The sequence below is a fragment of the Equus caballus genome, chromosome 25, assembly GCF_041296265.1.
Source record: "Equus caballus isolate H_3958 breed thoroughbred chromosome 25, TB-T2T, whole genome shotgun sequence".
In the NCBI taxonomy this organism is placed as follows: Eukaryota; Metazoa; Chordata; class Mammalia; order Perissodactyla; family Equidae; genus Equus; species Equus caballus.
Window position 1 is genome coordinate 46,297,883 of NC_091708.1, and position 26,762 is coordinate 46,324,644.

General features: G+C 53.6%; 1 protein-coding gene across 1 annotated transcript; it reads left to right on the forward strand.

The window, feature by feature from the left end:
* Positions 1–231: 231 nt before the first annotated feature.
* UBAC1 (UBA domain containing 1) lies at positions 232–24,775 on the forward strand. The gene is made up of 10 exons (XM_023629358.2): positions 232–613; positions 5,300–5,420; positions 6,341–6,414; positions 10,839–10,946; positions 12,322–12,424; positions 12,795–12,903; positions 13,618–13,843; positions 18,157–18,243; positions 19,003–19,141; positions 24,164–24,775. Exons 1-10 carry the CDS (start codon positions 476–478, stop codon positions 24,277–24,279), a joined length of 1,221 nt encoding a protein of 406 aa, XP_023485126.1. The 5' UTR covers positions 232–475; the 3' UTR covers positions 24,280–24,775.
* Positions 24,776–26,762: the final 1,987 nt, after the last annotated feature.

Sequence of the window (26,762 nt, forward strand, 5' to 3'; positions counted from 1 at the left end):
TCGGTGTGTATTTACACTGAGCGCCCATCCCAAAACGACTAGCAGCCCAACGGTCCCGCGTGGCTAGTCGCCCCCAGGTGCCAACAGCGGCAGGAAGGGAACAACCAGAGAACTACATCTCCCGGCATGCTCCGGTCGCGCCCTGTGACGCACTTTCTGCGCCGCGGCGGGAGCGAGGCGGCAGGGGAGGAACCACATCTCCCGGCATGCCTCGGGCGCGCCCTGGGACGCACTTCCGGCGCGGCGGCGACAGCGCGCCCCCGGCGGCTCGGCGGCGGCACCAGGCGACCGCTCAGGCCGCGGCGAGTGACGGGCGGCCGGCCGACGGGGCCGGGGCGGGGCGGCGGCGGCCAGCGAGGGAGAGCGCGGGCGGCCTGGCCCCGCCCCCGCCCCGCCCGCCTGCCCGCCCGCCCCGGTGACCTTCACGGCCCGGGCGGCGGGCGCAGGCCCTGGCGGCGGCGGCGGCGGCGGCGCGATGTTCGTGCAGGAGGAGAAGATCTTCGCGGGCAAGGTGCTGCGGCTGCACATCTGTGCGTTCGACGGCGCCGAGTGGCTGGAGGAGGTGACCGAGGACAGCACGGTGGAGCAGCTCAAGGAGCGCTGCCTCAAGCACGTAAGGCCGGCCGCGCCCCGGCCTCCGTCACCCCCGTCCGTCCGTCCCTCCGCCGGGGCCGGGCAGCGCCTCCCGCCCGTCTCCCACCACCCCTGCCCGACCCCAGCGCTCCTGGACGCTGCTCCCCGCGCCACCTCCCGGCCGACCACTTTGCACGCCGTCCTCTCCTTCAACTTCCACGGCCGCCCTGGGGGGAGGGCGGATCGGGAAACTGAGGCTCGGAGAGGCGAAGCCGCCGCGGGGAGCGAGGCCTCCTGGTGTTCCCCTGCTTGTGTGTACCGGCTGTTGGGGGTGAGGTTCTGGGTTTTTCAGCAGGCCCCCGAATGCCCGCGGGAGAAGGTCCCTTCCTTCACCTTTCCCTGCACAGCCGGCGTCGGAGCTGTCTCCTGCCGGCGGGCGTGTGGGCCGACACGGGCTCTGGCCCTGGGCCTCTTAGCTGGAATCCCTTAAGACAGTGCCGCTGCGGGCCGTCCCGGCGCCCCTGCTAGCCCGCCCGCGGCCTCGAAACTGACTCAGTGGGTAGGTCCAGGAGGGGGGCTCCTCCTGAGAGAGCCACTGTTTAAAGTCTATTCACGTGAAATACTCCTCCTAGAGTTAGTTCTTTAGGTCGCTGATTTTTGGAACTAGTTCTTGATGGCTTCATCTCTGTAATCTCTCGACTCTGTAAGGCGGGCTAAAACTTCTGTCTGGCTGCCTCCAGCTGCCTAAGGAAGCTCTGTACTTGGCATGATGTGCTGTTTCCTTGTCAGAGTTTAGGTTAGAGGAGGCCACAGTCCTTTAGTGCGATGTTATATGTTTAGTGTGATAAATTAGCTATCTGTATTTGTGATAAGGTGTGCTGTTAAAATAAACCTAAGTGTGCTCTCCAAGGATAAACTTCCAGTTACAGTAACTACCCACAAATCCTTCTGAGTCACTTTTGTGAGTATGGTTCCATGGAGTTGTTGTGTAGCTGTCCGGGGTCCGGGGCTGGCCAGAGAGCGATCTGATTGTGAGAGCTGGCCCCCTTCTGGAACAGCAGGATGTGAATACCAGTGCTGCCTTGGCCTCAGTGATACACCAAGGAGGAGGGGGCCCTGGGCTCACACACTGGAGGAGCAGCTGTGTTTTGGCCACTTTTGTTTTCCTCTGACCTAGGTGGTGTGATTTTGCCGTCTGGAAGGCGGGGGCTCTGTGGGCGTGTCGACTGAGAGCCAGGCACTGCAGCTTGTCTAGTTGTCGCATGTTGTTTAAAAACCTGCCTGAGATTCCGTGTTCTCCCCTCCCCAGGGCGGGAGTTCCTGAGGGCTGGGTTTGTATCCACACATCCAGGGCCAGGCTTGTAGTGGGGTCAAAACTAACGTGTGGGTTAACAGAATAGATGGGTTGCTGATTCAGAGCTACATGGACGTGGCATGTCATCTGCTGAGGCGAGCAGGGAGAAGTCAGTGGGTAAATTAGTGTAGTATTTAGATTAACTCACTAATAGTATGGATTTACATGACTATCATAATATTATTTTATGAAGAGGAAGAGGAAGTGAGAACTGTTTGATTGATCCGCAGATGCTTGCTAATGAATTTTGGGAGCACTGGAGGTTCATTAGGCAGCCAGTTTTGGTGTGATGCTAATTATTGTGTTCCCGATATTTATTATTCCAGTCAGTATTAAGATGTATCATTTGGGAACTTTGGGTGCATTATCCTACTTTAAATTGAGATTTTATTCCACTCTGCAGTCTCTCCAGGTGTAGAGGATCCGATCAGCAGGGGACTTTCACACCCAAAAAGCTGACATAAATTATGGGACTTGGGAACCAGAAGTCATCAGAAAGTATTCCCGCCTCGGCGCCCATGCCATTCTGTAGGCAGAGTGCGCTTCCACTTGAGCTGGCAGAATGCGTTACTTAGGAAAGAGAATTCTCAAGTTGGGTGCTTGAATGTCACCCTGGAAACCAGTCCCTGCTGCAGACGGTGCGGCCTGCGTGGATGTCTGAGCTTGTTCCTCCTCCGCAGGCTCCCCTGATGTGTGCTAAGCTGGCTTTGTTTTTTCCTTCGTCTTTCCCCTCTACCTTGAGGGGACAATGTGGGGTTCTTTCCTCCCCAGTACTCCTGGGAGTGGATTACTTTCTTAAAGGGGGTTTTATTATCATGACTCCTAAAGAAGTGGGTTGCCTTTGTTGCCTGGCCTTTTGGTTTTATGCGGATTGGGGTCGCCATGGTGGTCTCCAGCCCCTGTTGCCCGGGAGTGGGAATGGGCGGAGTCAACCGTCTTGTATAAGAGGAGGTTAATGAGCTTAAGAAAGTTACACCTGTGATGCGGTGGGGTGGTTTCTGTATGGTGCGAGTTCATGAAATGGCCAGATGGAACATGATACCTGCCAGGTGGCTCTTAACATTTCTTAGGTCATGTGAAGGCGTGTCTTCAGATGACAGATTCCATTGAGTGTAAGAGGACCCACTGCTGCGCGTCTCTGGGAGGAGGCGGGCTTGGGCGGGGTCAGAGGCTCCCTGCTCTGGCGCTGGGCCTTGTTGGGCTTGTTGCTGCCACCCCCAGCATGGTGAGAACAGAGTCGAGCGAAGTCGTCCTGCAGTGGGGTGACTCATGCTTGGGTTCTGCTCCTGGCACCCAGTCGACACGCCTCGGAGTTCAGTGTTTTTAGGAAGCGGTATTGTGTTTCATAGACTGTATCCTGAGCTTGGCAGATCAGCTAGCCTGCCAATGTCAGAGTTAGAAGCAGCGCAGCAGTATTCTGGGAGCAGAGCCAGAGTCGGATTCAGGGGATACGGGGGTGGCGTTTCTCTGCTCCGTCCTGAGTGGTGACAGTGAACCTTACGTTGGCTGAATTCCACCTTCCCGCCACCCCCAGCCTCACCAGTTTTGTGGGCATGTCTGACGACCCCTGAAAGCTTCATGATCTTCTTTTCCTGTTTTCAGTGTTAGATTACCGAAAATTCTACTTACTCTTAAAATGCAAGTGTTGAGAGGTGAGGTGAAGTACATACTTAGATCTTTCCTTCTTTTCTGGTATGCAGTGTGTGTGCTGCATATCTTTGAGTCTCCATGGTGGCGGAGGGAGGTGGTGAGGAATCCGCCAGTGGGGCCTGCCGAGCTGCTCGAGAGGGAGTCCTGCTTGACCCAAGGAAGGCCGCGAGGACCCTGACGCTGGGGCCTTGCGGTGGGCACGTCCTGAGTGTTGCCACAGCCTCCCTCGCGCCTGGCTGGTGCTGCCACCCACAGGTGTCGAGAGAGCACCCAGGGAGCTGTTGGCCAGGCTGCTGCATTCCTGGTCCTCACTTGACTCCACCATCTGATATCGTCGGGGAGTCAGCAGGAGCCAGGGGACAGTTACGGCTCTCCTCTGAGTTGTGGGGTTTTCAGCCCGGGCTATAGAAGCATCTGTGGATTCTACCGAGGTGTTCAGGTGTGACCCCACTCCCCTCACCCCCAGATTCTGGCTCAGGGGGAGGGGCCACAGTTGATTAGGTGGGTGCCCTTGTCTGGTGTGCTGTGTATGTGGGGTTGTGCACACCGTAGGTGCTGAAGCGGACAGCAGGGTGAAGACAGGTGAGCATGCACAGCGCATGAACGAGCCGGCACAGTGTGCTCCCCTGACTCTTCACCACCTGGGGTGTCAGCATTTGCTCGCTCTTCACAAAATGGTAAGCTGCTTGGCAATCAGAAAGCCTCGTGCAAGCAAAGGAAGGCAGAACCCGTCATCCAGTGACATGCACGTAGCCACAGCATTGTGCATGTTTTGTGTTGTTTTGCAGACAACCCTGATTGAAATGATGATCAGTGTCTGTAGTTCGCCTGCGATCTTTAGATGTTGACGACAGGGTTGGCTGGGGTCTATGGGGCCTCTGCTCGGGCTCCCTTCTGGAGTTGGAAGTCAGTAGCCGTTGAGGTGGGTGCCCCTGGGGTCGGGGAGAGCAGCCACGAGGAGCGTGCGTGTGTTGGGGAGTGCGCCGCTGGTTCCGTCCTGCCCTCTACTGCCTCGCACGCCTTTCACACGTGGCTGAGGACGCGGTGCCCGTCCCCGGTCTGGAGTTTCTAGGGCCCCGGTCAGTGAGGCACAACTGTGTGCCAGTCGCTCCCCCTTGAGCTCCCAGGAGGGGAGCCAGTGGCATCTGGAGCTGGCTTTGGGGTCTCTGTGACCGTCGCTTGGTGGGCAGGGGGTTGAGCTGAGGCTAGTTGTGTCTTCTTGGGGTCTGTGGACGTTTGAATGGTCAGGCCCCTGTTTCTTGCTCTTTTTGGCCCAGCCTTCTCGCTTTGCTTATTTCTCAGCTCCGTTTCATGTGTCTGTGGAAGGAAGAAAAACAAGTGCAGAAATCACATCTAGATCTTTAGATTTTTGGGAAACAACGGGCCTGGTCTTTTCATTTTTAAATTGCTCTCCAGGCCTTTCCAGGCGAGGAAAGCGATTCAGGTTGCACAGTTGCAGCAGGGTATTTTATGTCAGAGCTGTGACCCTGTCCATGAGTGCTTAGTGGGTTGGGGGACAGATCGCCGCCCTCGGGGATCGGTGTTGTGCATGTCGTTTGGCTTCCACCGTCTACAGGGATTCTTTGATGTCATCTATGCCTTAATTTCTTAGCTAGTAAGAAAAAGCAGTAAATTCCTGGTGTGGCCTGGGTGTCAGGTTTTATATTATTAGTGTTACAGTTCATTTATTTCCTGTCTTGAAATAAATGGTTTTTCCCCTAGTGTGCTCACGGGAGTTTAGAAGACCCCAAGAGTGTGACCCATCACAAATTAATCCATGCTGCGTCTGAGAGGGTGCTGAGTGACTCCAAGACCATCCTGGAGGAGTGCATTCAAGACAAAGGTAAGGGCCCCCGGGCAGCGGTGGGGGCCGGTGCGGGGCTGGGCCAAGAGGCGGAGGTGCCTCCATGTGGACGCCCGTGTTCTGGGCTGGGTCTGAGTGAGAAAAGTGGCTTGGCTGAAATGGTTTCGTTTTCCTGTGTTAAATAAAGTGCACATATGGATTACTCCTGGAAAACAGCAGAAACTGAAATTGAGCAAGCAGCATCCATCTGAGAATCCAAACGTGAACTTTATTCTTAATTGTGTTTTGGAGTGAAACCAAGGCCTCCAGAGCCACTGCGGGTTTTGTTTGTGGGCTGGAGAGCCCAGTTGTGGTGCTGCTTTCGGATGCCCTCGACATGCTTACTGTCCGCACATTCCTTTAGTCACGTAGCATTTTATGTCTGGAGGTGCTTGGGGAGAAAACCTTGGTTTTCTACAAGTCATTCAAAGGACAATTTTAATTCTGGGATTCCCTTAAATAATATTTTGAAAATACTGGAAGTAGTGTGTACAGACCTCTGTTGAGTGTGAGGGTCAAGCTGAGAACAAGGTGGAGCTCACCAGCACTGTGGACTGTGGTGTCACCACACCCCAGGTGTTCAGCTCTGAGGGTGAAGACCAAACTCCAACCTCACAGACTTTCAGAAATGAGAACGTTTTGCAAGATTTCCACCAGTTCTTTGCACAGTTGTCAGGGCTGGGCTGTGTCTGCCTCCTGGGCCACCAGTCACCTCTGGTGACCCACAGCCAGGTCCTTGCAGGCTTGGGAGCCCCTGTACGTGAGCAGGGGCATGCAGACATGAAGACTGAGAGAAGGGTAGGCTTGTGTGGGAGGCACTGGGGGACCCTTGTTTCTCTGCCCGGGTCACGTAGCATCCTTTATGCCATTTTATGGAGGTGAGATGGTACCCAGCTTCATAGACATACTTTTTTCCCTAGATGTCTTGTTGTTGATAAAGAAACGTGCTCCAACTCCACTTCCTAAGATGGCTGATGTCTCCGCAGAAGAAAAGGTAAGTGTCAGAGTTTGGCACTGGTCATCTTTGTTAGTGACAGCCTTCCACGTTAATTAAGGCTGTTAAGAAGAGGCGTCTGTCTCCTGGTTCACAGACCCAGCATGGTCCCGTAGTTACAGGAGAGAGGGTTTCTGGGGGTTTCACTTGAGGCTGAGCCCCTTGACCACCGCCCATCCTGGCTGCTGGGTGAGCGTCCGGCACACACAGAAGCCTCGCTCTGCTTTCCCAGCTGCAGAGGAGAGAGCCGGCACGTTCACGAGGGAGGGTTTAACTCTCAAGCTGCCGTCCCCCTCTCCTCAAGCAAGTCCTGACAGAACGAGGTCAGAAACTTGATCAAGACCACCCCAGGAAACCAGGAAGATGCCTGCAGAGGGGTGACGGAGGGCACTCTGCGCCTCGCCTGGAGCGTCGCCCTCACTGAGTAATTCCCAGGGAGGCCGGGTTGCCTGTCCCATCTGGCTCTTCGGGACAGAGTTGGATGTCCCCTGGAGTTTGCGTTTGTCTGCGTCTTCCCACGGATGTAGGTGCCGTAGGGAAACCGTGTGCTTTGTTGTTTGTTTAATGGCTACCCCAGAAGCCCGGCTCCAGAAAGCTTGGTCTGGAAGGCTCAGTGCACAGTGCAGGGTTTGTCTGTGAGTGGCCTCGCTCTTCTCTTGCGCCAGATCTCGTGCCTGTGCCCAGGTGCAGACCAGCGTTACTGTTTTAAAGGGGCAGCCACATTAATTTCAGTTTTTTCTTTGCTTATCTCAAGGGGGAAGAGTTTCTTGCTCATGCTTTGAAATGCTAGGAAGAGCATTCACCCCAGAGAAAACAGGCCAAACTCTGGCCCTGGGCCATGGGCCTGATGGTGGAACGAGCTATTTTAGGGTCTTCTCTGGGACAAGTGGCATGGGAGGAGTGCCTTTGGGCTTGGTTGCCTTCTTATCTGTGGCCACACCTGGCCACAGCACGGGCACGCACGCGGGCAAGCTGCTCACCCAATCTCCAGCAGCCAGATCTGGGCCTGAGTCAGGCCGCTTCTGAGAACTGCGGGCGGGCGGATCGTAGCTCTCAAGTTACAGTTATATAAATGGTGGTCCCCTCCATCACTGTGGCTCCTTAACTTGCAGGGTGCTGCAGGCTTCACTTGGCTGCTCACCTTTTCTCTGTACGTATTTGCAAAATGAAACATTGTGAGATGTTAATGCCTGTTTTTGTGAATTATTATTATTATTTTGGTGAGGAAGATTGGCCCTGAGCTAACATCTGTTGCCAATCATCCTCTTTTTGCTTGAGGAAGATTGTTGCTGAGCCAACATCTGTGCCCATCTCCCTCTATTGTATGTGGGATGCTGCCACAGCATGGGTTAATGAGGAGTGTATAGGTCTGCGCCCAGGGTCTGAACCTGTGAACCCTGGGCAGCTGAAGCGGAGGGCGCAAACTTCACCGCTGTGCCACCAGGCCGGCCCCAAATTATTATTAATTTTTAAGTGAAAGTAACACATTTATTGAAAAACGCAAATAAAACTACAAATTTTTTAATAAAAATGAGTAGCCTCCTATCCCACCTGAGTAATGCCCCATAAAGGCGACCTTGCATAGCTCTTTTCCCTGTTTCTTCAGTAATCCTCCCTCTGATCTCTAAACAACACGCATATATTGTTATTTCTTGGATTATCCGTGTCAGACTCTGTCGGCTTCCTGATGATCTGGGCACAGCCCCTCCCCCAGCCCTCCCACCCTCTCTCCCCGCATGACTGTTAGATCGTGATGTTGGTTGAAGAAGATGTCAGAGTTACCATTACTATCATTTTGTGAGTGTTTTTGGCTGTGAGGAAAGTGTACTAAAATCATCTATCTTTGTTTCATACAAGTTTCTTTTTCTTGGAGTCAGTAATTGCCTCATTGTTTTGTTTTCAATAGGCTTATTGCTCATTTTTTCAAATTTTTCACCAGAATTGATAAATCCCTCTGGAAATGGGGTCACATGTACGAGGCCGCCTTCCCCTTCCTGCTTTCCTGGAGGCGTCCCTCCAGTTCCTCCGGCGCGTGCCTCTGCTTCTGTTGCCTCCAGGCCTGTTGCTCAGTGTGGGCTTCCCTGCCCCTCTCCTGGGGTGGAACCTTCTAAATCTTCTAAGTCTGTGTACATTTCCTGTTGCTGCCTGACATGTTATCACAGACTTTCCGGCTTAAACAGCCCTCAGCCTGCAGGTCTGTCGGCTGCAGTGTGTGGGCTCAGCTGGCCCTGCACTTGGGGTTTCCAGAGTTGAGATCAAGGTCTGTGTTGCTCTCTGGAGACGCTGGGGGTCTGCCTCGGGCCCCTCAGGTGGTCAGCAGAGCCCCATTCCTGCACTTGAAGGGCAGAGGGCCTGTTTTCTTGTTGGCTGCTCCTGGAGGCCACCACTTTCCTTGTCACACGGTCCCCTGCGTCTTCAGAACCAGCACCAGGATTTCTCCCGTGTTGGATCTCTCTAGCCCGAAAGAGCCCCATCCTTTGTAAGAGTTCACTTGATTGAGTCAGGCCTCCCGAGGTGTCCTTTCGTAAAGTTGGCTGTGCCCTATGACACGATCTAAGTGCAGAGGGCAGTCTGCCCTGCTCAGGACCCGGGGACTGTCACGGGCGGGGGCTTGGGGCACTGCTCCCTCCTGCAGAATGGAGTGTCTTGCCTTACTTGTCTCCCTGGTTTGGGGGAGCCTGCCTTCCTCCAGCACCTAGGAGGGGAGGTAGCTCTGGAGGCCGCGCATTCCAGCGTTCAGTGTCTGTGCGTGAGCGTTAGCTGTGTGCTGTGCGTGACGAAGGCGTTGGTCCCCATCTCCGTGGCTTCCCCAGGGTCGGCTCGTTCCCCTTGCCCTGTCCGTGGTCTGTTTCCTCTTCCCCTCCCCCTGGGATCTTTCGGGGTCCCCTGGTGCTCTTTAGAGTTCGGGGTTCTGCAGTTTGCCTTGATGCAGGTCTTCCCTTCACGGTGAAGTCACATGTTTTGGTTCTGGAAGTTTTTCTGGATTGTTCTTGGATAATTTCCTCCCCTCGTTTTCTCTTTTCTCTTTCTGGGACTCCTGTTCGTTGGATGTGGGGCTGCTTTCTGAGAGATTTTCTTGACTTTATCTTCAGACTGTTCTGCAGCCTTTTTCATCTGGCTATAATATTTTTAAGTTTCCCAACTGGATCTCTGTTCTCAGATGCTCTTCGTAGCATCCTGTTGCCTGAGTGTGGCGAAGCCGTGTGGTCTGGTGTTTGACCATTCTTCTCTCCCTGCATGTCTCTCCTGTCCGTGCCTCTTTATTTTTTTTATAAAAGATTTTATTGTTTTCCTTTTTCTCTCCAAAGCCCCCCGGTACATAGTTGTATATTCTTCATTGTGGGTCCTTCCAGTTGTGGCATGTGGGACGCTGCCTCAGCGTGGTCTGATGAGCAGTGCCATGTCCGTGCCCAGGATTCGAACCAACGAAACACTGGGCCGCCTGCAGCAGAGCGCACGAACTTAACCACTCGGCCACGGGGCCAGCCCCTGTGCCTCTTTATTTTGATCGCTGCCTCTTGTGGGGAGGCCTTCCTCACCCCCCTGGTGCTCCTTGGCTGTCTGTCCCCGTCAGAGGCACGGGACGCTCACTGGCCACTCTCTGAGCCTGGGGGGTTGTGCCTGTTGGTGGCTTCACTGTAGGGCCCCTCCCGCCCCTTGGCTGCATCTCTCCTGCCCCTTGTCCTTAGCTCAGTGGCACATGGCTGCATCTTGTTGCCAAGAGTCAGATGATGCCTCCTTCTGTCGCTGAGCCTGGGGTCCCTGGCTCATGGCTTCTCGATTTTGCTTTCTCCCAGGTGGTTGCCAGCTGAGCAGGGTGGTGGAACACCATTGTCGGTGCCTACAACTCACTCCTGTCCCAGTGCCGCTGACACCTCCCCCGCCCAGGGGCTGTGGAGAGGCCTGGCCTGGCTGCTCCGCACACTCCTGGCCATGGCACTCATGGCTCTGCTGAGCCCGTCTGTTTTCTGTCTCTAAGAGTTGGTTGCTATCTTTCCTGGTTTTGTCTCCTCCCGCATTCTTCTTGTTCTCGGGAGTTCTACCAATGTTATCCCTTTACTGTCCTGTCAGGCAGGTTCCAGAAGGAGCAAAAGGTGAGCACCTGTTTCCAGCTGGGCTTACCTGCCGGCCGGTGTGGCTCCCCTGAAGTCAGCCTCAGCCCTGCCCAGCTGCATGCCCATGTGATGCCCGTCGTCTCCCCGTCCTGCACTGCCACACTCTCGTTACGGCAGGCATCACGTCCAGTCTCCTGTCCCTGAGGGAGGCGTGCACAGAACCCTCCCAGCTCGCCCAGGGGTGGACCGCTCCAACTCCTGGAGGACACGGAATCTCCCTGGGTAGAGTTCTGTTTACTCAGTGTACATAACCCTGCCTCTCATTGCTCTTACGTTCATTTCTGACTTTCTTGTTCCTTTTCTGTGTAGAAAAAACAAGACCAGAAAGCCCCCGACAGAGATGCTATCCTCCAAGCCACCGCCAACCTGCCCTCCTACAACATGGACCGGGCCGCGGTCCAGACCAGCACGAGAGACGTGAGTGCTCGGCCGCAGGGCCACAGGTGTGCCGTTGCAGCTGCAGGGCCTGTGCGGTTCCTGAGAAGCACGTGGGGAGCTGAGGGAGGCATGCAGGCCCCGGGTCCTATGTGCAGCTTTCCTGCAAACCAACATTATTTTGAAATAAGTTTAAAAAAGACATCTGAAGGCAGGGCTGAAAGGTAGATGCTATTGGGAAAATGGTAGAGCTTTGCCCTGAGTTTAGCTAGAAACGCGGGCTCAGAGTGACTTTGGATTGGGATGTTCTGAGTTAACAGAGCAGCTTGTTTCCAGGCTCTGGGGGCCAGTCCAGGACTTGGGGAGCCCACGCCACACAGGCTGGGGGAGAAGGGCCATCTCCCCCTGCTTGATGCCGTCTAATCGGAGAGCTTTGCCACAGCCCCGCCTTTTAGCCACAGGCCGCTCTCAGGGTCTCTTCCAGAGAGTTCTGTAGTGACCAGGGCATAGAACTCTGGCACAGGTGCCTCCCTGGCCTGTAGTGTTTGCCTCGATGTGGCGTCTCCCACAGGAGGTCTGAGGCTTGTTGTGGGAGAGGGGACAATTGGTCCCCATTCTCGGCCCTGGTGCTGGGAGCCAGTCTGTGGCGGTTTCTGATGCCTTCCCGGCAGCCTCTCTTTCTGTTGAGAAGATGAACTGGCTGCAGCAGACTCTTCCCGCCAGCCATCCTTGCAGACAGACGAGAATTTGAGACCTGTGTCTCTGGAGCCCACCGAATCAGTCTGCTTTTCTCCAGCGGAGCCAAAGAACGGCTCTTCGCTTGCTTTGCTGCCAGTGGGCCAGATGCTTTCTTCGTTGGATAAAGGGCTGAGCGATGTCCCCAGATGTTTTTTTCTCTGTCGCTAGCCAGGAGCCTGTGTGCGCAGTGCACCTGTGCCAACAGGAGCCTCTCTCCTTCCTGCCCTCTTTCCAGGCCCCTCCTGAGACGTAGTGTTTCTCTTCCAGTCTAATCCCTCTTCTTCCTCTGCTGATCTTGACATTCTTTCTTTTTTTTGAGGAAGATTAGCCCTGAGCTAACTGCTGCTAATCCTTCTCTTTTTGCTGAGGAAGACTGGCCCTGAGCTAACATCCATGCCCATCTTCTTCTACTTTATATGTGGGATGCCTGCCACAGCATGGCTTGACAAGCCGTGCCATGGCTGTGCCTGGGTTTCGAACCGGCGAACCCCAGGCCGCCGAAGCGCAACATGCGCACTTAACTGCTGTGCCACTGGGCTGGCCCCAACATTCTTGAATGAAAAGCAACGTAGTTTTGACTCACAGGTCTGGAGTTTTAGGACGGGGAGTGTAGTTACAGATCCAAGTGGATTTGTTGGGCATTGGAGAAATGAGATCCTGTTTTTTTCTTTCACTGCAGTTCCAGACAGAACTCCGGAAAATCTTGGTGTCTCTCATTGAGGTGGCACAAAAGTTGTTAGCGCTGAACCCCGACGCAGTCGAATTGTTTAAGAAGGCAAATGGTAAGAGCGAGCCCCAGGTAGATTGCATGCCCTGCGTGCGGCCCCGCTGCTCGCCCTGCCTCAGAGCGCGTCAGCTCCCGCCTGCAGCTCCCCGCCCCCAGGGCCCTCAGCAGTGAACCTGGAGAAGTTCCGAGTTCTCTGTGTTTCTGCTTTCAGTTGACGTGGGGTCAGTGCACTGCTTATACCGTTATTCCTTGTTTATATGTGTGAGAGCTGATGGTTGTGTCTCAGGTTTTCTGAGGTTTAAGAGAACTGTCACGAATGTTTGGTGCTCAGGCAAAGTGTTTGAGCTCCAAGGGGGCCCAGGGAAGCACCCCTCCAGCGGGCCAGGCCTGCCTGGGGCCCTCACGGCTGCACGTCTCGCCCGCAGCCATGCTGGATGAAGACGAGGACGAGCGAGTGGATGAGGCAGCTCTGCGGCAGCTCACCGAGATGGGCTTTCCCGAGAACAGAGCTGTGAAGGCCCTGCGGCTGAACCAGTACGTCCGGGGCCACCTTCCCTTGCCGCAGATGCTGGGGGGCTTAGTCTTGTGGGGCTCCCCCATCGGGGACATCTTTCCACCTCAAACTCATGATCGAATCGTTTGTGACATGTGTGAGTTTTTAAAGGGGCACCTGAAGTGCACGTCCTGGAAGTCACTCATTTGGGCACCTCAGAGTGTCCAGGACAGTTTGAAGTCGCTCCACTCTTACTGGGAACTGACATGTAGTGATTGTTCTGTAAATCCTCATCGGGCTGTCGTTTTATGGGAATGCAAATGGAAGGCTTTTCGTGGCAGGGACACTGGTGACCCCGGGGTACGTGTGGTGTCACTTTCAGTAGTCTCCTGCAGGTTCTTATTTTTAGTACTTGCCTCCGCGTCTGCGTTCAGATCTAAAATAAATGACCTGCAAACCAAGGATGGTCATTGGGCTCTTATTTTTGGCTTCAGACCTGCGCTCTCACGTGCACCCCATGGGTTGGGTTCCCTTTACTTCGTCGGTGGGTTTCTGTGTTCCGGCCAGGGTCTTGGGGTGGTTTGGGGCAAGGGCCAGAGCTTCAGGCCCACCCATATTAAGATGCTCATTACAAGGGGTCACCAGCTAACGCTGGAAAGTTGTTAGAATCTGAGAGGCTTTCCTTGGACGTCGAGGAATAAAAGACCCTTGTTAGTCGGCCTGGGAGTTGGAAAGTGCCTCTCCTTACCTTTCAGCATGTCGGTACCTCAAGCTATGGAGTGGCTAATCGAGCACGCGGAGGACCCGACCATAGACGCACCTCTTCCAGGCCAAGCCTCGTCAGGAGGGGCGGGGGCCGAGGCTGAGGCGGCGTCCGAGGCTGCTGCTGGGACTAGCACGGGAGACGAGGAGCCCAGAGATGAGCTGACGGAAATCTTTAAGAAGATACGGAGGAAAAGGGAGTTTCGGGCTGACTCTCGGGTATGTGTTCCTGGACCTGGATCCAGCCAGGTAGAGTTGCCGTTTCTAGAACCTCTTGAGGCCACACTGTACAGAGGACGCTCGGGCCCTGTCCCCGACCACAAACTGAGCGGGCCCCGCCCTGGAGAACGTAAAGCTGAGTGAGGAGTTTATAGTCAGGCCTGGGGGGCAGACTTGAGTTCCCAGGTTCAGTTTTAACTTATCCTCACTTGAATTCAGGCGGCTGTATTTTCCTGTGAATAATTAGGTGACAGGTCTGTCATCTCCTGAAAAACTCGCATTAGGTTCCTGTCGGTGTTACAGCAGTCTTTGAGCTGCGGGGTTGATTGGGTGCCGCCCACGGCCTGGAGGATCAGGCGCTGTGTGGGGTTGCCTTGGGAATGGGGGAGGCTGGTCAGGCTGCTCACCATCCTGTAACTGTGACATCTGGGCTGAAGGACCGAGGGTGCAGGGCATCCCTGGCTGAGCTTGGCCAGCTGACATTTGTGCAGACTGTTATGGCCGCCTCTCTGTTGTCAGATCATTTTTGATGTTTTTGCATCTTCGTAGTCTTTCTTCACCGCTCTGTTCTTTTATTAGGGTTTTCATTTCTTCTCGGGCACTTTTCATCATTTTAAGTGTGCTACATTTTCTTTCAGATAGTAGATCTGTGAGCTCCCAGTGTTAGGGCTTGGATTCCCTGTGTTCTCCTTCTGCTTGTGGCCTGGTTTTCTCTGGTGTGATGCTCCATCGTGGGCTTACCTGTGGCTTGTGTTTCCACGGGGACCGCGTGTGGCCGGGTTGTGGGGTACCCATCTCGGATGATTCTGAGCTTGCTTCTGCAGGGTTGAACGGGACCTCCAGCCAGGGGCTGGTTTTCATGCTAACCGTCCTGGCAGGGCTCCTGGCCATGCATGAAGTGTAGCTCCACGGCGCTGGGCTTGATCTTCCCTGCACAGAGGCAGTGCTTTTTCCAGCTCCTCTTCTCTCCGGGGGTGCACACTTTTTCAGAGTCCTAATGTTGAGCTCTAGCTCGCCAGCTTGTGTGGACCTAAGGTCCATGTCCTGTCAGTGTGTGGACGTTAGATCCCAACCCCAGGCCCTGATAATGCCTCCTGCCCCTCCCAGGGCACACCCTCTTATCGGGCTGGTTTGCTGTGCCTTTTTATTTCTGTCGCTTGGGCATTTAACTTTCTTAGGGATTCAGCTATGCTTTTAAAAATATTTCTGTTTTATTTTAGTCTAGTGTTTCTAGGTCTGGAGGGAAGTGTGTCTCATTAATCTTAGTCTCCCAGGGAGCCAAATCCATGTCTGGTACTGGAACCCTGGGTGGGACCCCTGTGCTGTGCCGTCAGTCCCTGTGCTCCCTTATTGGGTCCTGAGTGGTCCCATTAGTCTCCGTGCTCCCTTATGGGGTCCTGAGTGGTCCCGTCAGGCCCTGTGCTCCCTTAGTGGGTCCTGAGTGGTCCCGTTAGTCCCTGTGCTCCCTTATGGGGTCCTGAGTGGTCCTGTTAGTCCCTGTGCTCCCTTATGGGGTCCTGAGTGGTCCCGTTAGTCCCTGTGCTCCCTTATGGGGTCCTGAGTGGTCCTGTTAGTCCCTGTGCTCCCTTATGGAGTCCTGAGTGGTCCCGTTAGGCCCTGTGCTCCCTTATGGGGCCCTGAGTGGTCCCGTCAGGCCCTGTGCTCCCTTATGGGGTCCTGAGTGGTCCCGTTAGTCCCTGTGCTCCCTTATGGGGTCCTGAGTGGTGCTGTCAGGCCCCGTGTTCCCTTATTGGGTCCTGAGTGGTCCCGTTAGTCCCTGTGCCCCCTTATGGGGTCCTGAGTGGTCCTGTCAGGCCCCGTGTTCCCTTATGGGGTCCTGAGTGGTCCCGTTAGTCCCTGTGCTCCCTTATGGGGTCCTGAGTGGTCCAGACAGGCCCTGTGTTCCCTTATTGGGTCCTGAGTGGTCCCGTTAGTCCCTGTGCTCCCTTATGGGGTCCTGAGTGGTCCCGTCAGTCCTTGTGCTCCCTTATGGGGTCCTGAGTGGTCCCGTCAGGCCCCGTGTTCCCTTATGGGGTCCTGAGTGGTCCAGACAGGCCCTGTGCTCCCTTACAGGTCCTGAGAAGTCCTGTCAGTCTCCGTGCTCCCTTATGAGGTCCTGAGTGGTCCCCTCAGACCTCTACTCCCTTATGGGGTCCTGAGTGGTCCACTCAGGCCCCGTGCTCCCTTGTGGGGTCCTGTGTCATTCCATCAGGCCCCTACTCCCTTATGGGGTCCTATGTGGTCCTATCAGGGCCCTGCTCCCTTATGGGGTCCTGTTTGTCCCATCAGGCCCCTGCTCCCTTCTGAGGTCCTGCGTGGTCCTATCAGGCTGCTGCTGGTTAGTTCGTGGTTTTTGTTGCTTCTGAGCCCTTTCTGTACAGGTGCAGTTGGTCACAGTCTTCATGTGCTCAATTAACCAAGATATGTGTCTATCACCCTTTACTTCTTCCCCCCGCCCCGCCGAGGAAGATTAGCCCTGAGCTAACCGCTGTCAATCCTCCTCTTTTTGCTGAGGAAGACTGGCCCTGAGCTAACATCCGTGCCCATCTTCCTCTACTTTATATGTGGGATGCCCACCACAGCATGGCCTGCCATGTGGGGCCTTGTCTGCACCCGGGATCCGAACAGGCGAACCCTGGGCCGCCGAAGCAGAACGTGCTTACTTAACCACTGCACCAGGCTGGCCCCTGCCCTTTACTTCTTTGTGGCAGAAACGTCCTGTAGATGTCTTGTCTTAAAACAATGGTTATAAAAGGTTGTGGAGCCCTTGGGGCCAGGACATCAGCCCTCCTCCCCTCTGATCCTGGACCAGTGAGGAGAATAGTCCCATGAAGATTGAGGTGTTTCTTGGTTCCTGGGAAGGGCAAAGCTTGGACTTGAGACTCAGACAGACTTTTTGCTGCCCCCTGTCCTCCCCCCGCCCCTTACCAGCTGTGGACAGGACAAGGAACACGCAGTGTGCAGAGCTGGCAGAGCCCTTGGTCTTGCAGCTGTGAGTGTGAGGACCCGCCCGGTGCTGCCCATGAGAAGGTCTTTCCTCAAAGACTGGGAAGGAGGGCAGGGGGAGTGTCCCCGGGCATCATCCTTTGGAGGAATTGAGGCATCATTTCCTGGGCCGAGATAGAAATGAGGAGAGAGGAGAGTTTTTATTGAAATTAACAGAAAAGGCCACCCTCTTCTTGAATTTAGCAGTAGGTCCTAGTGCTCTTAGCAGCTCTGGTATCAAACCACCGCCTGATAGGTTCTTTTCCCAGCATGCCCTGATGGAGTCGGAGTTAGGCAGTGGCCTAGGAACGCAGAGGGAAGAGGGCGTGAGCAGACAGTACTGACCCGTCAACTCGCTGGACCATTTGGCACCAGTTAAGCGTCTTTCCTGATTACCACCCCCAGCTGCCTGCCTTTTCTCTTGGCTTCTCTTTGAAACATCTGACAGTCCAGTCCAGACTGATGGCAGAGTGAAAGTGGACGTCCTGCAGAGGTCCTGCAGAGGTGCAGTGTCTTGTCGGACCAGAGGGTGCTTGGGGAGCTGGGCGCGTCACTGTGCAGCACCGACACCCGAGGGTCTGTCAGGCTTAGACCGGTCAACAACGCTGAGACGTCAGAAAGAAGGAGACGTTAGGGACTTCAAAAGCGTGATTTGACCCTCAAAGAATTAAGAGAAGCCTGAAAATTTGATGAAACCTTTACCCTTTTTTGCAAAATTGACCCTTTTAAAGATTGTATGATAAAAGTCAAGAATAAAGGGTATATTATCTAGTTATATGATTTTTGTCCTGAAAATGTGCACCCCACCCCCAAACATTGAACATTGGGTCATTGTTCCCTCCAGGAATTAGCTTAAATTTTATTAAATATAAGATGTTTAAAATTAATTTTAGTTTTTTTTAAGATAAAACCTGAAGAAAATCTTCATCTTTCACAAATTACTATGACATCTTTGTCTCACTTCGGTTGGAGTTGAGCTGCAGTGAGTCTGGCCTCCCCCTAGCCTCTTGGTGAGCGAGCCTCTCAGCTCCCGTCTGCGGCTCCTGGCCATGGCCACCTGCGACCCTGACACCTCCTGGTCTTGCCAAGTGCAGGCCGGCCCTCCGCCTCCCTGGCTTTAGTCCCTCTGTTCAGAAAACCAAGAAGTGTTCAGTGAAGCTGTAAGGACGCAGAGTTTGAAATAGAAGATCCTGTGATGTTATTTTAAATCGCCCTCTGCTGAGATGCTGTCCGGTAAACGCGGCTGAGCTCCAGAGGGCCTGGCTGCTCGGATCTGCTGCCGTGCTCGCAGTGAGCAGCATTAAACGGTCTGCGCGCTTCTCCTTTAGGCTGTCATTTCCCTGATGGAGATGGGATTCGACGAAAAGGAGGTGATAGATGCCCTCAGAGTGAACAACAACCAGCAGACCGCCGCCGTGAGTAGCCGTCCGTCCCGGTCCCACTCTCGCCGCCTCGGTGGGCGGGCCCTGAGTCCCGGCGTCTGCCGCCTGCCAGGTGCAGTCGGTTATCCCCGCTTCCAAGTGAAGTAGCAGGGTAGATAAAATTCTTTAAATACTGAGAAAGTGCTGGGTTTTGCCTTTCTGAAAAAGTACATATTCCATGAGTGAGAGTGTAATTTGTTTACTTTGTTCAGTTAATCCTAAGATTGACTCCCATTCTGTGCACACGCCAGCTGTGGGCGGAGTGCAGCTGGCCAGGGCCTTGGTGGGCCGACGGCACATCCACCTGGGGGTGGTAGAGTCGATGGCCCACGTGAACGAGACAGATACGAGGTGTCTGTGTGCTAGACATTTCCGGACTCACTGAGTGGCCATAGCAGGAGCTCAGTCATGCCCAGGGTTGCTTCCCGGAACAAAGTTCCAGTGCATTTCTTAATTCTCCTCCCAACATTCTGCGCCATCATGCAGGCCCCATTCAGTGAGTGGAGAAGTTGCAGCCATTAAATTGAATCACTGTGGTGCCAGGACCTGCTAGAAAACCAGGTCAGCACTTCCTCCCCTGTGCTGGCCTGTTCTAACCTGCGCAGACCTGGGTCCAGCGGGTCTGTTCTGATGTTAAGGTCCCTTAAGTTCGAGCAGCCCTGAGGCTGACCAGGAGTGCTCAGCCTCCCTGTCTGATGTTGATGGTGGGTCCCGGGAGGAACTAATGGCCGTCTGTTGCTCCTGCATTTGCAGTGCGAGTGGCTGCTGGGAGACCGGAAGCCCTCTCCCGAGGAGCTGGACAAGGGCATCGACCCCGACAGCCCTCTCTTTCAAGCTATCCTGGATAACCCAGTTGTGCAGCTGGGGCTGACCAACCCTAAGACGTTACTAGGTACGTGCCTTCTTTACGCTTACTCATGGGTGGGCCGCGCCCTCACACGCAGATGTCTGAGTGATGTCGCTGTCGGCGTGCCTCGTAGCTCTCCCCACCTGCACTGCAGCATCCTCCAGGGTGCCTCCTGCCTGAGTCACAGTTGGGCCCGGAGATCAGGCTCTGCTTGTGCTCTGACAGCCTCCTGTGCGGATGACTCCATACGAGCTTTGTAAAACCAGTTATAGTGGCTTATCCAGGCCTGGGAGAGTGTAGACAGCACCCAGCAGGCTAGGACCCTCTGAGAAGCTGGGGTTGACTTTTGCTTTTGCTATTTGTAAGGGGCTTCTTTGGTGTTTGTTTTGACTGTGAAATATAACATACATATAAAAGTGTTTATTATTTTTGTAACCTTAAAGAATCATCGTAAAACCGGGGCCAACCCCGTGGCCGAGTGGTTAAGTTTGCACACTCCGCTTCAGGCCCAGGGTTTCGCCAGTTGGAATCCTGGGCACAGACATGGCACCGCTCATCAAGCTATGCTGAGGTGGCGTCCCACACACCACAACTAGAAGGACCCACAACTAAAAATACACAACTATGTACCTGGGGGCTTTGGGGAGAAAAAGGAAAATTAAATCTTGAAAAAAAAAAAAAGAATAAAACTAATCACCATGGGTCTACCATTCAGCTTAAAAAAGCCTAGAGCATTCCAGGCCCTCTGGGGCCTCCGGGCGTCTTCCTCCCTCCAGAGACTGGGCCTGAGTGTTTATTATGCCTTTCTCTCCCTGGGGTGTTGCTGCCTGTGTCCGTGTCCCCAGACGACCTGTCATTGGTTCTTGCCTCCGTCTAAGTGGACGGAGTGTGGGAAGGACCTCGCTGAGTCTCGCCAAGTGCCTGCACCACGACTGGCTCTGCTCTGTTGCCCGGCGGCACCGCCTCGTGGCTTCCTCAGTGCAGCGCTGCTCTGGGTGTCCCGCGCCATCCTGGTGCACACAGGAGGGTCTCCAGGCCGTGACTTGGGGCCAGGCTGGCAGGGACCCCGGGCATGTGCCTGCTGAGCCTCTTCTGCCCAAGGGCTGCACCCGTCCCCCAGCAGCACTCGGTGCTCCTTCCCCCCCCCCCCCGGGAGCAGTGGCCCCGACATCAGGTGGGGCACTGCCCCCTGGCAGGCACTGGTGTTTCTGGTGTTTGCCATTTCACTCATCTTTAAGGCTCAGCCCCTTCCAGAAGTTTCAACCCCTCATAGACCCTCAGCTCTGAAAGGCCTCCTCATCTGCTGGCCTCTTGTCTGTTGACTTGTTTTTTCTCATTCCTTGAGAATGTTCTTCAGGTGCACCACACACTGATCCCTTATCAGTTGTTTGTGTCTCGGATGTTGCTTTTCAGTCTCTGGTTTCTTTATGGACTCACTTCGATGAATAGAAGTCCCTTATTTTGATGTGGTTGAATCTATCTGTTTCATTTATGACATAAATCCCTAAAAGAAAACCCTCGATCCCAAGGTCAGGAAGACATTCACCTTTATTTTTTTCTAGAAGTTTTAAAGTTTTGCTTTTCTTGTTAAGTCTGTAATCTACCTGGAAGTGTGTGTGTGGTGTCAGGGGGAGAATTTTTCTCTTTGTACTGAATTCTGAGCTTGGGTGACGTGTCTTACTGGGAGTTGATGTCCGTCCTTCGTTGCCAGGCGCTTAGCGTCCCTTCTGCCTGAAAGCGCAGCCTGTCTCTCCTGCTCCTGTGGACCCCAGGACGCTAGTACATGCTGCCCGGGCTGTCCACAGGCTCTTCCAGGGGCTTTCTTTAATACTTTACCACTGAGATTGCCATTTGCTGTAGGGTTTTTTAAAAAAAATTTTTGAAGATATATTTGGTCAGATTAAGGAAGTTCCCTTTTTCCTCCAGTTTAGAAGCTACGGTTTTTCATCATGAAAGGGTGGTTAGTTCTACTGATTGCTTTTTCCCTCGCTCTGGGGATTGTTGTGTGGCTGTACATTTGCTGAGGTTGAGCCCTTCCCGCATTTCTGAAACAAACACATGGGGGGAATGGCGCCTGGGCTGCACTTGGCGGGCGACACCATGCCTGCAGCAGCACAGCAGGCCCTCACGCTTGGGGCGCAGGGCGAGGGGCTCTCACCAGCCGAGTCCTCTCCTGCAGGCCCTGCCCCGCTCGGGCCTGGCACTCGGCCTCCCTGTAGTGGAGAATCATGACCTGTGGGTGCGGAGGTTGACTCCTGCTGGGGCTCTCTCCAGCTTGTGTTCAGACGTTTCTGATAGGGTTTTTTTAGTGACCCTTATCGTTTTAGATGAAGTAAAATATTTGTATAGGAAATTTGGAAAATGCAGGAAAGAATGAGGCAGAAAGCAGAAGTCTCCTCTGATCCCCTCCTTGGTGGGTTTCCTCCTGAGGGTCTGTGTGTAATGGTGCCCCCACACCACAGTCCAGTTCTTTTCACGTCACGTCTGATGTGTCTTCTCCTGTCTTTGCTGCTTTAACAAGAGCTTTCCACGGGTGCAGGTATGTGATTCTGTAGCCAGGCTGCAACTGGTTAACAATACTGTTCCTCTGTTTCTGGTCACTTAAATTGGTTTTCAGTTTGTGGCTTTTGGACCTACTGCTGCAGTAAACCATTTTTGTGCCTGCTTCTTTGGCTGCAGATCATATTTCCTAAGGATAAATAGCTGGGAGTCAAATGACCGAGTCAGCGTGGAACGTTTTATACTCTTGATAATGAGCATCTCGGTGGCCTGCTCTCATGTGTGTCTGCTGCCAGGGCCTCTGTCCTCTGCGCGCTCTCCCGCAGCCTGCACCACACAGACCTGGGGGCGTCCGCTGTGCTCCTCTGTCCAGTCACCTCCAGGACACGCCTGTGGGCTGGCTGCGTCTCCTTTCACGTCTTGTCTGTGGTCTGTTTTTCACTGGTGTATTAATCTTGGAGCTCTGCTAATAACTCTTTGTGTGTTAAGAATATCTGCCCTTTGTCACACGTTGCAGACTTTTATTTGCCCTTTTGTTTTGTGTGGCCTTTGTTTCTAATTCACAAGCCAAGACGTGCAGAAGAAAGTCCTCTTCGGGTAAATATTCGTCTGTGCAGTTTTTCATATTTAACTGCTTTTCTCGTCTTTTTGTTCAGCTCTTCTCCTTCTGGAGTTTATTGTGCTGTTTGCTGGCGAAAGTGGACATGGGCTCCCGGCACCTTTCTGGAACAGCCCTTCTGGAAGGTCACTAAGCCCATGCTGCTGCCACACTTTGTGTTCCGTTGTGTTATGTGCCCAGCTGTCTTTCTGGGTTCTCTTTCTGATGTTGCAAACTAGTTGTCAGAGGGCTTTACCCGGGAGGACCCCGTGATTGCTTAAGGATGGGAGGCTTGCCAGGTCGTCAGCGTGGGACCCTGAGTAGCCATGAGCTCCTTGAGGAAATGCTTCCATGAAGCCTGGAAACTGGGGCCACTGTCACTGACGTGACTGAGGCTGTGCTGCTGGGACAAGGTCTGGTGTTGCCTCTGCTTCGCAGGGCACGTGGCCCTGTGTCGGCTTGCCCGTTGTGCCAGCCAGCATTTGGCTTGTAGAGCCTTCTGCTAGGAGGCACCTCTGTGTGCTGGGGAAACAATTTTGTAAAACTGTCTAGAAAGTCAAAGTTTTCGTTTTAAAGAACTGCTCGGTTACGTTTTTAATAGGCTAGGTTTTTTTTTTAACTTTTTATTAAGATTATGATAGTTTACAACCTTGTGAAATTTCAGTTGTACATTATTGTTAGTCATGTTGTAGGTGCACCACTTCACCCTTCGTGCCCTCCCCCCACCCCCCTTTTCCCTGGTAGCCACCAATCAGTTCTCTGTCTCTATGTTTAACTTCCACCTATGAGTAGAGTCATACAGAGTTCATCTTTCTCTATCTGGCTTATTTCACTTAACATAATACCCTTAAGGTCCATCCATGTTGTTGTGAATGGGACGATTTTATCCTTTTTATGGCTGAGTAGTATTCCATTGTATATATATACACCATATTTTCTTTATCCAATCATCAGTTGATGGGCACTTAGGTTGCTTCCACGTCTTGGCTATTGTAAATAATGCTGCAATGAACATAAGAGTGCATGGGACTTTTGGGATTGCTGATTTCAGGTTCTTTGGATAGATACCCAGTAGTGGGATGGCTGGGTCATAAGGTATTTCTATTTTTAATTTTTTGAGAAATCTCCGTACTGTTTTCCATAGTGGCTGCACCAGTTTGCATTCCCACCAGCAGTGTATGAGGGTTCCTTTTTCTCCACAACCTCTCCAACATTTGTCACTTTTTGTTTTGGTTATTTTTGCCATTCCAGCAGGTGTAAGGTGATACCTTAGTATAGTTTTGATTTGCATTTCTGTGATGATTAGTGATGATGAGCATCTTTTCATGGGTCTATTGGCCATCCGTATATCTTCTTTGGAGAAATGTCTGTTCATGTCCCCTGCCCATTTTTTGATCGGGTTGTTTGATTTTTTGTTGTTGAGCTGTGTGTGTTCTTTATATATTATGGAGATTAACCCTTTGTTGGATAAATAACTTGTAAATATTTTTTCCCAACTAGTGGCTTGTTTTTTTGTTTCAATCCTGTTTTCCCTTGCCTTGAAGAAATGGGCTAGTTTTTTTTTAAGGGTCTTTGCCTTAAGATTTGATTTTTCCAATTAGACGTTACTCAATTTGCAGGTGTCTTCAGACTTAGGTCTTTCTGCATCAGACTGTGCGTGAGGGAGCACTGGAAGTGGGATTACTGACCACAAGCTGCGACTGTTTGAAGATTCCTCACAGCAGTTGCCAGATTGCTTTCCAGAGTCAGTGAACACACAGCCGTGTCACCCCTGTCAGAACTCAAGACACTACCTTCGGGTTTCAGATGCTGATTTGATAAGGAGATCAGGCGCTGTTGGCTGGTTGCGTGGAGGGACTTCTGCGTGGCCATTTTTGTGAAGCGGCTGTTGGACAGGAAAGGCCCTCTGAGGCGCTGCTTTGGGCTTGCGTGGGAGCTGCCCTCACCCCGCTTTGCTCTCTTCTCCGCAGCGTTTGAAGACATGCTTGAGAACCCGCTGAGCAGCACCCAGTGGATGAACGACCCGGAGACGGGCCCCGTCCTGCTGCAGATCTCCAGGATCTTCCAGACCCTCAACCGCGCGTAGGCCGGCCCGCGCTCGCTCTGCTCCGCTGCTCCGGCAGCCTGCCCGGGCGGGGCGGGGGCGGGTTCCGGGAGGCCCCTTCTTCCTTCTCAGCCAAGTCGTGGGAAGAGCCTGAAGACCCCTTGGTTCTGCTGGGCTGGGGAGGGGAGAAGGGTCAGGCCGGAGGGGACCCCACCCTCAGAGCCCCGGCCCAGATGGTCAGGGTGCCCGCTGTTCTCGTGCTTTGATCTTACTGCTTAAAAGCGCCGGCTGACGGCAGTGTGCAAGGCTGCCTGTCCGGCCTCTGCCAGTGTTTACAAACCAGGGGGCCGCCGCCCTCCGCAGCGTCGCTTTGGGCCTTGACTGCTGCTGGGATTGACCCGCAGGCGTTGCTTGGAGAGTCCGCTTGCTGTTTGAGAGAAGGCATGTTTTAACCCAAAGTGTTAATGTCACGCGTACTAATTTAAGTAGAGGAATTCACAGATGACTTTTCTTTAATAAATCAATCCCCTTTTTCCTAGTTTCTGTGTTAGTGTTATTTTAGTGAAGAAGTTGCGTGTGTCCTGGTGTCAGTGACCTGCTCGCCGCCTCGCTGAGCCGTTGCTGCTGCCCTGCGAGCATTTCGTCGACAGGATCTCGAGTCTGATGGAGTTGGTGCCTGGGGCCAGGCACGCGTTCCCCTCGGAGGAGGCTGGGCTCCGGCAGGCGCTTGCCCTGTGCGCCTTTTTTTAGGCATTATTGGTGTTTTAAAAGGAGAAAGTGGGTTTCCTTTTTTTTTTTTTTAACTCTGCTCATTATTCATTGCTTAAAGCAATTAGTTCTCATACGTTTTTTAAACTTCTCTTCTGAAGCAACCCCACCTGCCCAAGCCGATGGCTTGGTTTGCTGGGCTCTTGGCCCCGAGTGGCAGGTGCTGGGCACGGCCCTGCTCAGGGAGGCCCTGCTGAGCTCCTGGCCCGTCTCAGCTGAGGGAGGGTGTTTGAGGAAAATATGTCTTTTCACAGATTGAGGTTTTTTCATTGTTCTTGCGATTCAGATTTAAAACTTCTGGGCAGAAATATTAAAACTAATTTCAAAAGGGTGAGATCTCACATCTCCTAAGCCTCACGTTCAGACAGTTATAATTGTCCCCAAGGCCATAGGTTTAGGACCTTCAGGGGTGTGCTCTGCATTCTTTTACTGTTATTTGATCTCTTTTGTTTTTAAAATGGCCAACTGAGCATGGTTCTCGGGCCTGATGTCTTCATTCTTCTTCGTTGTCCCCCTGCTGGTCGTGCTGCTCCCACAGAGCAGCAGGAGGGCGGTGGCCTTGGGGCCACAGCCTCGTGTACCTGCTGTGTAGAGCACGGCCTGGCCAGGCACGAGTGGCTGTGCAGTCTGCATGTTCTATGGAGAAGCAAAGTCCCTGGTCGGCAGTAGACCAGCGGTGACATCCCAGGGGCTGGCCCTGTGTGTGCCTGCTGCGGGCGTGTGTAGTGGCCTCAGACTTAGGAGTACACCTTCTCTGTCAGGGGTCTAAGGAGGTCCCTCAGTAAGAAAAGGACCTCAGTGCACAGCCCTGAGCCCACTTCTCAGGTAACTAGGATGCTGCCGGAGCAGCCTCAGCTGTTAGTTGTGGTTGAAGAAACCCCGTACCTTTAACACACCTGGAAATGGAGCTGCAGTTTCTGGCCTTGGCGCCAACGCTCCTCAGACACGATCCCGTGGTGCGTCTTTTAGGTTTGAGGGAGGGCACGATGGGGCTAGGTGTGGGACTCTTATTCCCGTGAGGTCTCCCTCCCTGTCTGGGGCCTGCATGGCTGCCCGGTGGTGCTCTGTCAGGGTGGGCATGGGCGGTGCACCCCTTGCGATCAGGACTCCCGGGGAAGTCGGCAGGGCTGGGCTGCCCCTACTCGCCTGCAGGAGGATTTCTGTGCGTGTTGCTAGTGCGTGTGTGGTGTTTGTGGCTTTCCACGCAGACCTGGGCTGGCCCGGCAGGAACCCTGGGGTGGCAGCCCTTCTCTGCCATGGTCCGCCTCCGTTTGAGCCTCACGCTGGCTCTCAGGTGGAGCTGGGCCGTGTGGGAAAGACGGCTGCCGGGAGACCTCAGCAGCACGCCCACCGCGTAAGCCATGTCTGGTGTGGGAGGTTTCTGTCCAAGGTGACAGGAGGTGATGCTGTGTACGCCCCAGCCTGTCCACGGGTGGCCACAGTGCCAGTGCTGCCCCAGTCCACTCCCACTGGGCAGGGCTAGGCCTGGGGGCGGGGTCAGGGTGGGCTGGGGCTTCTCAGCCCTTTGGACTCCGGCTCCCTCTGTAACAAATATCCTATAATGCCTCCCTTACTGTCTGCAATGAAAGTTCCAGAAAATACAACCTAATTACATGCCTAGTTTAAAAGATCAACTTAATGCCTTAATAGGAATATGAGAAATAAAGGTAAGAATTTTAATAAAACGTATATCTGAAACTAGATTCTCAGCCACGACCGTCAGGTCATAGAAGGAAAAATGAGGTCAGTTGCTTATG

What these genes read in the sequence shown, in the direction of transcription:
- UBAC1 (XM_023629358.2), top strand. Translation starts at nt 476, where the DNA reads ATGTTCGTGCAGGAGGAGAAGATCTTCGCGGGCAAGGTGCTGCGGCTG. An exon ending in AGGAGCGCTGCCTCAAGCAC is followed by an intron (nt 614 to 5,299) that starts GTAAGGCCGGCC and finishes TTTTTCCCCTAG; the next exon opens with TGTGCTCACGGGAGTTTAGA. An exon ending in TCCAGACCAGCACGAGAGAC is followed by an intron (nt 10,947 to 12,321) that starts GTGAGTGCTCGG and finishes CTTTCACTGCAG; the next exon opens with TTCCAGACAGAACTCCGGAA.